Raw genomic sequence first — 13,284 nt, 5'->3', positions numbered from 1 at the left:
TCAACAACTCTACCGATTTAATAGGGCCTTGATGATTTCAAGATTTGATCTATAGAAATAGTACAAATTATCAAAGAGCTGGGAGAAGAATTTTAAAAGTGTATGTAATAGTCTGCTAAGTCACTGAACAACTTCCTAAATATGCCCTTCAAGTGCTTTTCAAAAAGCCTCCTGCAAAAACTATAATTAGATTCATTTTCTCAATTATCTTCTATAGGAACACCAAACCCAAAAAGAACTATGTGACAGTATACACACACTCACAACAGGAGTATATATATATATTCATACACAACCTGGTCTAAGTCAAATTAAGCATATCAATTTTGATGAAATTAACCTCTTTCTCAGAGAGGTCTCCTTGCAAGAGGCTAACTTTTTCCTTCAAATCCTTGAGGTCTTTCTTATAATTGTCAATCTCTTCTTGTTTCTCCCGCTCATCTCTGTCCCGCTGCTCCTTCAATCGTTCAATTGTCCTTTCCTAAGGAAGAAAACATAACAATCTCTTATGGGTTTCCTTTGGTACTTCAATCAATCCTAATTATGGCTAAAGAATCTGTATGTTCTCTTTCCATTCACCATAGTTTACAAACTGTGATTAAAAAATTTTTTTTGACTTTGTTTTCTTGAAAGCAGTCATTCTTCTTACAAAGATTTTGATTGTAATAGGATGTCAACATTGGTTTGACTTTGCCCTCATAAATATCCAGTTTCTTTTTTTCCTCCCAACATCACTAGTACTAGAGAGTATTAAAACATCCATTTGCAACAGATCCACTAATTCTTGCTCAAAGTAACAAAAACTCTACATGAGACTGGACATATCTGCTTAGGGCAGTGATGGGCAAACAGCCGGCTGGCCAGATATGGCCCCCTGAAATGTTCTATCCGGGCTCACATTATTCCTAATCTGACGAATACAATGAGTAGGAAACAATACAATGATACTTTGAAAGAGTTTTTCCTTTCCTTTGGCCCCCCCTTTAAAAAGTTTGCCCATCACTGGCTTAGAGGATTAAGGAGAAGGAAAGAAACAAGCATCATTCAAACACCTACAATGTGCTGGGCTTTGTGCTAAAAGCTTTACAATATTATCTCATTTCATCCTCCACAATCCTGGAAGGAAAAGGTGGTATTATCATTCCCATTTTGCAGTTGAAGAAACTGAGGTTAACTAACTTTCCCAGGGTCATACAATGTCTGAAGCCCCATGTGAACTCAGATCTTCCTGACTTCGGGCCCAGATCTGCACTCACTGAGTCACCTAGTTGCTTTAGGTATCTGACAAATAACATTTCCTTGTCTTTTGTCCACAAACCCAGTTACCTAAGAGAAATTTAAAAACAAGAAAATTTACGAATGTTTGTGACATGGAATCCAACTAAAAATTAGGTAAGAAGTGACACTATTAAAATGGCTTGCTTTTAGCAGGTGTAATAAGGAACTTCTGGGACAAAATGGAGAACATCTTGAGTGACAAGATCTTCGCTTAAAGATTTTGGAATGTACCCAGGTGGCAGGAGCCAGGGCCAAAAGACAGTTGGAACCACCCCAATAAATACCCTCAGACTACAGCACACCTGGTCTCAGTTTTGAGAATCCTGGGAGGAGGGTGGTTGAAGAGAGGGTAGGCCATAGACCTGCAGTCCAGCACCCATACCTGAATGCCAGAGGAAGTTATTCTACCTGCTACTAATAGAGCTGAGAGAGAACAACACCATAGCTATTATAAGCTATGATATAAGAAGATATTGCATAAGAACACCATTAGCTTTCCCTATCCTTTGGTTTGTACCATGGCCAGGTCAAGCCAGGGATTGAGAAAGGGAGAAGAATCTCCAGGATGTTATTAACTCATTGTCTATAGATTTAGATTACTTTAATTCAATTAGATTAGATTAGCATTCCCAAACCTCTATCCTTGTTCCTCTTCCTAACCCTTTAGATAAGCAATAAATCCTGTTAAGGTTCAATCCAAGAGAAGATTGGAATTCCTTTCCTGATCAGTAAATATCTACAGCTATATGAAAAGGGATTTATCAAACCACAGTCAGAAAATCACATTATCTGTTTAGCATATCAACACCAGCCCAAACCAACCTTTCACCATGGAATCCAAGTCAAGGGGCTAAAGGAGTTGTTAAACACACATACAACTCCCACTGTTGAAGAGGCAGAGGCTTGGCTAAACTGAACTTTATAAGCCCTGGGGATTACCAGCACATTTGGTGATCACTTAGGGCAACCTCATCTCTCACTTAGCCTAGATCCATCTACCACCTGAGGATCTTTGAGCCGGCTTGGCAGGCTCAGAGTATAGAGCCTGTCAGGCCCAGGTGAGGCTTAGCAGCCCTTTCATATTACCACATCAGCCTCCTATTTATTTTCAACACAGGTAGCTGGAAAGTTGGAAAGCTCAAGTCATAAAACCTAATCCCTAGCCAATAACCAAAACTGTTCTAACTCCAAAAGATTCAAGGAATGGGGACCATATCTTTGAACAAAATCAAGTCTAAAATACCTAGGCATTTCCCAGCTGCCAAAGGGTGGATTCTAGCCACTTCTTTGGATAGGCATTCTTTTTTGTGCTTGTGTGTGTTTTTTAATTTTAAACCCTTAACTTCTGTGTATTAGCTCCCAGGTGGAAGAGTGGTAAGGGTAGGCAATGGGGGTCAAGTGACTTGCCCAGGGTCACACAGCTGGGAAGTGTCTGAGGCCAGATTTGAACCTAGGACCTCTGGTCTTTCAGATAGGCATTCTTTAAAAAAAAAAAAAAAAAAAAAGCTTTGTCTATAAAGACACTGAAATAACATCAAAGATTTATGGTTACAGGGGCAGCTGGGTAGCTCAGTGGATTGAGAACCAGGCCTAGAGACGGGAGGTCCTAGGTTCAAATCTGGCCTCAGACACTTCTCAGCTGTGTGACCCTGGGCAAGTCACTTGACCCTCATTGCCTACCCTTACCACTCTTCGGCCTAGGAGCCAAATATTGACTCCAAGACGGAAGGTAAGGGTTTAAAAAAAAAAAAAAAAAGATTTGTGGTTACATCACCCCAAAAGTATGATGCAATCTCAAATGCACTTGATTAAAAAATATAAAAATAACAAATATGTCATTTTTAAAAAATTAGAAACCTACAAAGGCAATAGAATTAATCAAGAATGATCAAAGTAGGACAAGCCAAGAATTATCAAAAAGAACACAGGAAGGAATAGCATAGGATTAATTCAAGGGGCTCCAGGTAGTCAGTATCTGAAACATTTACCTATCAATCAGTTGATCAATATCCATGTATTAAGCATTTACTATTTGCCAAATACTGCACTACACACTGGGAACACAACAGAAGTTAATACTATCTCTAACCCCAAGAAGTCATTTTCTAGTGGGAAAAACCACAAGCAAATAAGTAGACACATAAAAGATACATCAAAAGCAGGTGAAAGGTAATCTGGACTGGGAGACACTAGCATGTAGGAGTCCTGGGAAAGACTTTCTCCAGAAAATGATTGAGCAGAGTCTCACTGGAAGAAAGGAATTCTGAGAGACTTTAACAGAGAAGGCAGAACACTGCAGGTATGGAGGACACATTCACTGTAAAAAAACAAAAACAAAACACAAAGACCTAGGGAGTTCTAGGTGGCTCGGTGGATTGAGAGCCAGGGCTAGAGATGGGAGGTCCTAGGTTCAAATCTGGCCTCAAATACTTCCTAGGTGTGTGGCCCTGGACAAGTCATTTAATCTCAATTACCTATCACTTGTCTGCCTTATAATTCTTTTTTTTTTAAACCCTTAACTTCTGTGTATTGGCTCCTAGGTGGAAGAGTGGTAAGGGTAGGCAATGGGGGTCAAGTGACTTGCCCAAGGTCACACAGCTGGGAAGTGTCTGAGGCCAGATTTGAACTCAGGACCTCCCATCTCTAGCCCTGGCTCTCAAGCCACTGAGCTACCCAGCTGCCCCCTGCCTTATAATTCTAAGAGAGGAGGTAAGGATTTTTTAAAAATACACAGACCTAAAAGGGTAAGGGATCAAGTGCAGGTTTTTAAAGATAGAGGTGACATAGCTATATTTGTAAACATAGGGAATTAGCTAATAGGGAGAGACTAAAGCCAGAAAGAGAGTGGAGATGATAGAGGCAGTAATCTGCTAGAGAAAACAAGACGGAATGCTATTGCTTGTACACACCCAGAGAGGTTTGCCTTGGCCAGAGGAAAGGCTACCTCTTCACATGAGACTAGAGTGAAGAAGATAATGACAGAAGACGACTGGCTGTGTAAGATTAGGAGAAGGAAAAAAAAAAGAACTTTCAGCAAATGGTTTCCATTTTACCAGTAAAATGCATGGCGAGTACTAAATTACCTTCCAAATGATGCTGAAATAATGCCTTAGAGTAGCAGAATCCACAAAAGATAAGGTGAAATAATTTTTTAGTCCAAAACAAATTAGAAAGCCAGCACAAAAGATCTATCACAGGAGGACAGAAATAGAGCATAGACCAGTGCATCAAAGCAGGCCCCACCTCTGCAAGCCAGCACAGGCCTTGGGGGTGGCTAACTCAGTAGAAAAAGAATGCCTGAGCTCTCAGCCACAGACAGTTAGAGGGGTTAGACCAGTGATGAGCAAACTTTAAAGAGGGGGCCAAAGGAAAGGAAATGTTCATCTGTCAGATTGTTTCTAAGGCAACTCTTTCAAAGTTTCATTGTATTGTATCCTACCCATCGTATTCATAAGATTAGGAATAATGTCATGGGGCCAGATAGAACATTTCAGGGGGCCGCACCTGGCCTGCAGGCTGTAGTTTGCCCATTACTGGGTTAGACAATTAGTCAGAATGAGAATACAGGAATCCCTTTGCTGGTTCTGGGTGCAAGACTCTTGACCCACTGCTCATATGCAGGGCAAGGATGAGTACTAAAAAACACCAGTTCTTCAGGCCACAGGGAAACAGGGGATCCTACTCACAGTTCCAAGGTGGAAAAGAGTGCTTGTGGTTGTTCATAGACTATGGCATAAGCCAGTAGAGTATTAAATACAGCTCTCTTTTGAGAATACCACCTTCAAAGAAATGAAAGCTTGAGTTGTAAATCCCATGAACCTTTTACTGTATTATTATTTGCTAACTATCTTTAGGGATGGAAGTTAGTATTGAGTAATATTTTGAAAATAGAAGGGATTAAATTAGGGATAAGAATTCTGCTCAGGATAGAAATTATATGATAACTGGCACTGAAGAGAAGGCAGAAACTTATAAATTTTATTTTGCTTTTGTTTTCATTACCAAGAAGTTAAAAGACAAGTAAAAAGGCTGGAAATGAGGAAAGAACAAAAAAAGAAAAGTTACCACTCACCTTCTCTGAAAGGGCTTCTTCCAGTGTAGTCAATGCAGTGTCAGTATTGGTGGTATCAGCTTGTAGAGATTTGACTCGTTCCTTCAAATTGCTCATTTGTTTCTCCTTATCTCTAAGTTGTTCCTGAAGATTTTCGATCTATAAGGAGGGCCAAAAGGAAAGGCAACTGAGAAAAGTAGACATAAGCAAGAAATAATTTGTCGGTCACATTCTCCCTAGAGTTTCCTATGGGACATTTTGAGAGTAAGATGAAACAGATATGAGGTCTCTTTTTAATACACAATTCAAACCTCTTCCTGAGTTACAAAGCTGCACCTAAATATAATTTATGACCATAGTGGAGTGAAATTAAAGAAAAACAATGGAAATGAAAAGTAGGGAAAAATCAGCCTAAAGAAGTCTGAGATATACAATCATAGTATTTAAACACCTCCAATATAATCATAAAAATGATAAAAGCAACTTTCTTACAAAGAAGGAAGAATAATGTAATAGCTGCATAAGACAAAAATAGCTGTTACAGAAAATTTTCTTACTAAATAACAACTTAGATTTATATATTGCTTTTCTTTTGCTACCTTCAGTATATTATCTCAATTAATTGGTATGCACTAGTGAAAGTATATCTCTTCAAAACAATGTGAAAGTTGAACAGAATATTTAAATAACTTCTCCAAGGTCAGAAGCAAGTCAGTGGCAAACTTAATAGAAAAGCTTTCTAAGAACCCGTTAAGGTTAATGAAATTCGAGTATATAGCTAAGGAAAGGCTGAGAGGTGGGAACAAAATCAGAAGTTACATGCACAAATGAACAAATCCTTGTAAGTCAAGTTAACAATTTGTGGTCTTTAAAAATGCATTGGTTTTTAGGTCCTACAACAATATGTGCAAGGGTGTCTGACAGAATATTATAAGAAATCTTTCTGATCTTAACAAGATCAATTGACTAATATTAATATTAACCTGACTTTAGTCTTGAACCACAAGAAATTTCATAAATTTTGATGGAAGCAAAATACCTTTGACTGATATTTGGCAAAATTGTAAGGCTATTTTGATCGATCTTCCAAATGGTTTTCTAATCAATCCCGCTAGAATTCTCTTTTACTAGTTTGGTTTATTGTTGTTTTTACTACAACTGAAAATGTCACTTCATATAAGTAAGAGCCAAAAGACACTGTGGATAGAGAATCAGTTTCAAAGACAGAAAGACACATATGTTCAAGTCCCTCCTCAGACCCATATTGACTCTATGAGCTAGGCAAGTCATTTAATCATTGCGTTCTAGGTAATTATCATAAAGTTCCAGGGGGAAAGTGATTAACTTCATTGGTAGAGGGAATTTCCTCAGATTAAAATTCCCAGTATCATTGAAATAACAGGTCTAGTCATCCCCACCAGAGAAAAGAGAAAACTTCTTGAAAGAGAATAATAACTGGTACTTATACAGTGTCTACAGGTTTCCCAAGCATTTTTCAACACAATACAGAATCTGATCTCTATAACATCCCTAAAAAAGGGAGATATAACTGGTACAGTTAACCTCATTTTATAGGTGAGGAAGCAAAAGGCTCAAGGATGGCAAGTGATTTTCCTGTTGTCATAAGGCTGGTAAAATGTAAAGGTAGGATTGAAATCTAATCATTCTTTGACATCAAATCCAATGTAATATTATTCACCATACTACAAAGATACAACTAAGTGACCAACAGTATTGTAGCAATTATGTTAATCAAGCGATTGAAAGAAGTATAAAACTTTAATATTTGTTTTTACTTAATACTACTCCTTCATAGCCTCAATAAAAACATAGTTGATTAAAAAAATTTTTTTTTTCAAGGAATCTGGAATTTTTGCTAATCTATTTCTACACATATATTGAGACTTGGGGATTTTGAGAGTGAATTTTAATTCTTTTTTTTAATTTACTTAATGGGCAGGGAGTGTGGTGGAAAGAATTGGATTAATGAAAGTAATAGTCTAAATTGGCCATTAGTTATCTATGCCTTGGGATACCTTCTCTTCTCTTTCTATATACCATTTCACTGAGTGATCTCATCAGTTCCCATGGATTTAACTATCATCTTTCAGCTGATGATTCTCAAATCTACTTAGTCTGCCCTAACCTTTCCACTGACCTATTAGTTTTGCTTTAAAGAAATATAAAAGATTGCCTTTCAGATCTCAAACTATATATCCAATAGACATCTTTAAACTCAACATGTCACAAACTGAACTCATTATCTCTCCACCTAAAGCACCCCCTGTATACTTTCTTATTGTACTTCTTGGCACCATCTTCCTCCTAGTCCCCAGTGCTTGTAATTTAGGTGTCATCCTCAACTCTTCACTGCTGCTAACCCTCATTATTCAAAATCCATTGCCAAAACCTGTCAGTATCATCTTTTCAACATCTTTAGAACATGCTTCCTTCTCTCCTTGATATTGCAAATTGGATATCCTGCAAGAATCTTTTTACTTAAGAGTCAAAACTCATTATCTTTCTCTCCAAACTTTTCCCCCTTCCGAACTTCTCTATTACTTTCTAGGGTACCATCATCATACTTGCAGTCCCCCTGGCTCACAACCTAGGTGTCATCTTTGACTTTTTAATTCTCTTTCAACCTCCATATCCAACCTTCTGCCAAGGCCTGATGACTACTTTTTAAATCTCTTACAAAAAGCCCCTTTCTTCCTCCAATATTGTCACCTGATGCTGGACATCAGGCCCTTATCTTCTCACCAATGGATTACTGCAATTGCTTTTTGGTTGATCTCCCTGCCATAAGCTTCTCTCCATTCCAATCCATCTTCCAATCAACCTTCAAAGTGATTTACCCAAAATGCAAGTCTGACCATGTCACCCTCTCTACTAAATATACTGAGGGATGCAAGGATGTTTCAACATTCATTAAACAAGCAACATCATTAATCAAATTAAAAACCAAAATATTCCAAACATGATTATTCAAATGCAAAAAAAAAATTGGACAAAGTACAACAAATATTCATGCTAAAAAAACTCTACAAATTATAGGCATAATTGGGAACATTTTTACTAACATAAAAAGTACCCATCAAAAAAGCAAAAGTAAGCATCATATGCAGTGTATATACACTAGAACCTTTCCCCAGAAAAATATGAGAGTAAAATAAGGATGCCCACTCTCCCCATTATTATATGATCTAGTTCTGGAAATGCTTCCAAGATTAATAAAACAAGAGAAAGAAAATAAAGGCATAAAAATAGTTAAAGAAGAAAAAAACCTATTCCTTTTTGCTGATGATAGGATGGTATGATTGGAAAATCTTAGGGAATCAGCAAAGATACTATGCAAGACAATAGCTTCAGTAAGGCTGCAGGCTTAAATAAATCTCCCCAAACCAACCACAAGTCTATAGAATAAGAAAATCTAAGAAGCAATAATTCTATTGCATTGTTTCTGATTCTCCCTCCTTTAGTCTACCTCTTTATCGCCCTCTATATATAAGTTCTTTAAATCCCTTACCTTCTGTCATAGAATCAATGCTAGTATTGGTTCCAAGACAAAAGAGTGGTAAAGGCTAGACATTCGGGTTTAAGTGACTTGCTAAGGGACATACAACTAGCAAGTGTCTGAGGCCAGATTTGAACCCAAGATCTCCTATCTCCAGCCACCTAGCTCCCCTTTCCTCTGGATTTTTTTTAACAATTATGAAACAGTTTTGATGGTTTTGATGTCTGCTACTTTATAATACAATTGGAGGTTTGGAAGTGCTATTCCTGCTTCATCCCTACCTGTTTTCATCATTTTCCCTTGATATTTTAAATCTTTTGATTTTTCAGAAGAATTTTATTGATGTTTTGTTAAGTTCTAAAAAGTATCCTCTTCATAATTTGATTAGTATAACAAGTGTGGTAATATTGTCATTATATGAAGGGAACCCTCTCTCAGGATCACGCATGGGGTCCTATCTGTGTCCCTGCGCTCCTAGAGCTTTGTCACATCACCGAGCATGGGACACAGGACTATAGCCTATGCTCTTGATCCAGGGATGATTGAATTTGACCCAGAAGTGGGAGGTAGGTTAAAAAGTTTGAGACAAAGAAATAGATCCTCTCTATCTCAGGTGAGCGTACTAGGGGAATGGAGGCTGCGGTGGCCAGGCTGAGACCACCCATGTGGCAGTTTAGGCTGGGCTACTTTACTTTTATCCTTTTACCTAATTCTGATCTTTACCTATTCAAGTAAATTTAATAAACTATATAAAAATCCTAAGGACCAGAGTCCTGAAGTTTTAATCCTTACAGTCATTTTTATTATATTTGCATGGCCCAGTCAGAAGAAGCTAAATAGAAACCCAAATCCCATTGAAATAATTAGAAAAAGTACAAATTGCATGGGGATCAATCTACCAAAGCACACAAAGGCTATATGTACATATATATATACATATAAATTCAATTACAAATGTTTGTTGAAAAATTTTTTTATATCTCTTCTAATACTCAGATGTATTAAGTTGTCCAACTTTACATTTACTTGTCTTCTTTCCCCATTTGCTTCTTGTGAATGCAACTCTAAAATGTATCTTAAACTTTTCATTCTTCTCCAAAAATCATTATGGTTATGTATGTATACACATATATGTATATAAAGCTAAAAGCATGTTTTTAATTCCATTTTAAATAATTAAATAACTAAAAATTAATTTGTATTATTAATCAAGAGCCTTTTACCACCTCAATTGTGTAAAGAAAGAAACTAAAAAGATAATGTTCAAAAAAGCAATATCAAGGATACATGCTTGACAAATACATTTTAGAAAAGTTTTCAATATATTTTTAAACTTTCAAAGGTTTCTTAACAAACCCTTAGTTAAATTATCCAAAAATGTTTTTTTCCCAAATGGTCCACTTAAATAAAACTTTACTGAGCTTTATATTTTCAGCACAGTATAAGAGAAGGCAAGGTAGTACCAAAGGAAAAACATATGATTAAACCCCAAACTCTACAACTTAGAGCACAACCTCTGAGAGGTCACTTACTGCTATGGACTTTAGTTCCCTTATCTGGAAAATGAAGAGGTTGAATCTAAATCCTATAAACCCTTTACAAATATAACCTCACTGACTTCAATAACCTTAAAGAAATAAAAAGCAAAGAAAATTTGCTAAGGGTTGTTTTGAAGAAAGTGATTTATAAGTCCTATAAATTTCATTCATCCCAACCTAGCAATGTGAAACATGCACAGAACAAACAAGTTATTTGTATCCAAAATCCCACAGAAAGCTACCACATAAAATAGGAGAGGGCTCCTGGCTTTAACCTAGCAAGAGTAAAGAGACAGACCAACAAACAGGAGTAGGTAAAAAGGATTCTTTTCAGTTCTATGGAATTTCTTTGGTTATACTACACTAAACCTGAGATTACTGTAAGGATGGAGAGCGAGAAACAGAATCTTGGGGGGACAGAATGTTTGCAAAAGAGGAGCATGAGACAAGAACAGCAGTTGAAGGACAGCAGAGGATTCTGGGAAGTTTTCCAAAGTACCAGGTCTTCGGTTTGGGGAACAGAGGCGGAAAACTAGCTCTGAGCAAACGGAAGGCGATTCTGAGAATTTCCCCGTCTGGAATCGAAACACTGACACTATTCATTGCCTGTGGACATAGTCTCAAGCTAAGACCATTCATCCTGTTCTTTTGGGGATCTCTGGACTCCATCTGGGAGCAGTTCCCCAAACCCTATTTCCAGTCCTTGCTTTACAGAGAGACCCTAATCAAATTGAACTATAGATATAGCTCATAGATATAGTATTAGAGGGTTGGGAAGGAGAAGCTTGGGTGGAGACTGATTCTCACCCAAATGAAGGACCTTGGACTAAATATTAGGGCAACCTACTTCCTCTGACCCCCTTTATCTATTACCCTTATCAATCATCCAGATACTCTTATTAAAAACATCTTTGAAAATCAGATGACATTACAAGTTTATTGTGGGACAAGAAGGGAAGGAGATACCACAGCTTTGCCTGGCAGAATCCATCTTTGAGCCAGACCCCTGTGGTGTCCATGACCAGATTAAGGGGAAGTTTATGTGAAGCGTGGTTCTGTCCAACACCAAACAGGGTCACCCCATACCTCTTCCTGTTTGGAAGCCTTCCCTTCAACCTGTGAGGGCTGGCATGCCTGATCCGGACACCCATCAACTGAGGGAATCCCCCTTCAAGTGTCCCCTAGTATTAGTGGCTCCATAAGAGGAGGAAGAGAGATTTTCCACACTCACCTATATCTCTTCCTCACCTGTTCTCCTTCCATCTGGGCCACTAATACATTACTCTAATGAATAGAAAATAAAGGACCATGGAACAATACCTGAATAGAACATAAAGATATATAGTTTATTTGAATCCTAGAAATTTGACAATCCTAGAAATATCAATAGTATCACTGTAAGTAAATTAATCTCCAAATTAGATTTTGTTTTATCATCAAACACTAAACAGAACAATCTTAAAATGCATTCTCAATTAAGCTCAAATTCAAAACTCAACTACATTTTCCACAACAGAGACTTATTGATAAGAAATTCATTTTAATGCAAAACTAATTTAAATCTCAGAAAACACTAGAAAGGATGAACATAGTACTAATTCTACTGTAAGACAAACCAGATCATTTGCTTTTATTCTATTTTATTCTGTCTAAATTAAGTATATATGTGTACTTTATGGGGCATTTAAGGCCAATGAACCCAAGTAATTTCTGTTACAATATACAACTTTTTCCACATTCAGAAGATTGTATTCATTTTCAATCAATCTAACATATGTTTATTTTCCAATTAGTTGGACTATAGCAGTGGTTAAGATAAATTTAGCTGATTTCCAAATATCAAAGTATCTAATAACTATCTTTTATAATCTTTTTTGTTCTGAACTTTTAAAAAATTAATATTGTTAGTCCCACTTTTTTCTCTCTTTCCAAAGTATAGTCAAGCAAAAATAAATTCACACAGGGGGCAGCTGGGTAGCTCAGTGGATTGAGAGCCAGGCCTAGAGACGGGAGGTCCTAGGTTCAAATCCGGCCTCAGCCACTTCCCAGCTGTGTGACCCTGGGCAAGTCACTTGACCCCCATTGCCTACCCTTACCAATCTTCCACCTATAAAGTCAATACACAGAAGTTAAGGGTTTAAAATTAAAAAAAATAAAATAAAATAAAAAAAATAAATTCACACAGTAGCTTTATCTGAAAATGTCATTCTGCATCTTGATTCCTTCACCTTGGTCAAAAAATGAGTAGCATGGTCATAACAGGCCCTTAGGAACTGAGGTGGCTTTGATAAGAATTCTTAAGACTTTGGGGACAAACTTTTGGCTTTCACTGCTTTAACATCATGGTCTTATAGGCTTAGAAATACCTCTGATCTACTCCTTTGTTCTGGGAGATTTCATTCTTGTTTGTTTGACCACAGGTGCTGGCTACTGAGACTGGTTGACTTTCTTAACAAAGTTTTCAGAAAGATTTCCATCTCGTCATTCTTCAGATGAAGGACTGAATGAAAAATGGTTCTTTTTTAGATAATGTAATCGAGATATGATTTCTAACTGATTTCCAGCAAATATCCATTTCTGCTGAATTACCTTTCTCTTCACTCACAGGGTCACAACAAGACAGAGTCCAAATGCAGACTGAAACATAATATTCTTCACTTTATTTCCTCTGTGAATTTTTCTCTGGTGAAAGCAATATGTGTCTTGTTTCACAACATGATGAACAAGGAAATGTGTACTATATAATAACATATGTAAAACATGTATCATATTACCTGCCTTCTTAGGGAAGAAGGAGGGGTGAGAGGGAGGGAGAGTATATGGACGGCACAATATCAGAAAATGAATATTAAAAATTATTATCAACATATAATCCAGGAAAAAAATTAAAGTTTAAAAAA

At 37.1% G+C, this 13,284-nt stretch overlaps 1 protein-coding gene across 3 annotated transcripts in view; it reads right to left on the bottom strand.

Annotated features, from left to right (window-relative positions):
- The window catches only part of ERC1 (ELKS/RAB6-interacting/CAST family member 1), a 278,923-nt gene that overhangs the window by 184,122 nt on the left and 81,517 nt on the right, over positions 1-13,284 (bottom strand). For all 3 annotated transcript variants that reach the window (XM_044678370.1, XM_044678371.1, XM_044678372.1), the window contains 2 exons: positions 5,351-5,488; positions 341-481 (listed from right to left, as the gene is read on the bottom strand). In XM_044678370.1, coding sequence (XP_044534305.1) covers positions 341-481; positions 5,351-5,488 — 279 coding nt within the window. The remainder of the gene's footprint in view (positions 1-340; positions 482-5,350; positions 5,489-13,284) is intronic.

Source organism: Gracilinanus agilis, chromosome 5 (assembly GCF_016433145.1).
Source record: "Gracilinanus agilis isolate LMUSP501 chromosome 5, AgileGrace, whole genome shotgun sequence".
In the NCBI taxonomy this organism is placed as follows: domain Eukaryota; kingdom Metazoa; phylum Chordata; class Mammalia; order Didelphimorphia; family Didelphidae; genus Gracilinanus; species Gracilinanus agilis.
Note: the sequence above shows the minus strand (reverse complement) of the source record. Positions and strands in the feature narration are given on the sequence as shown.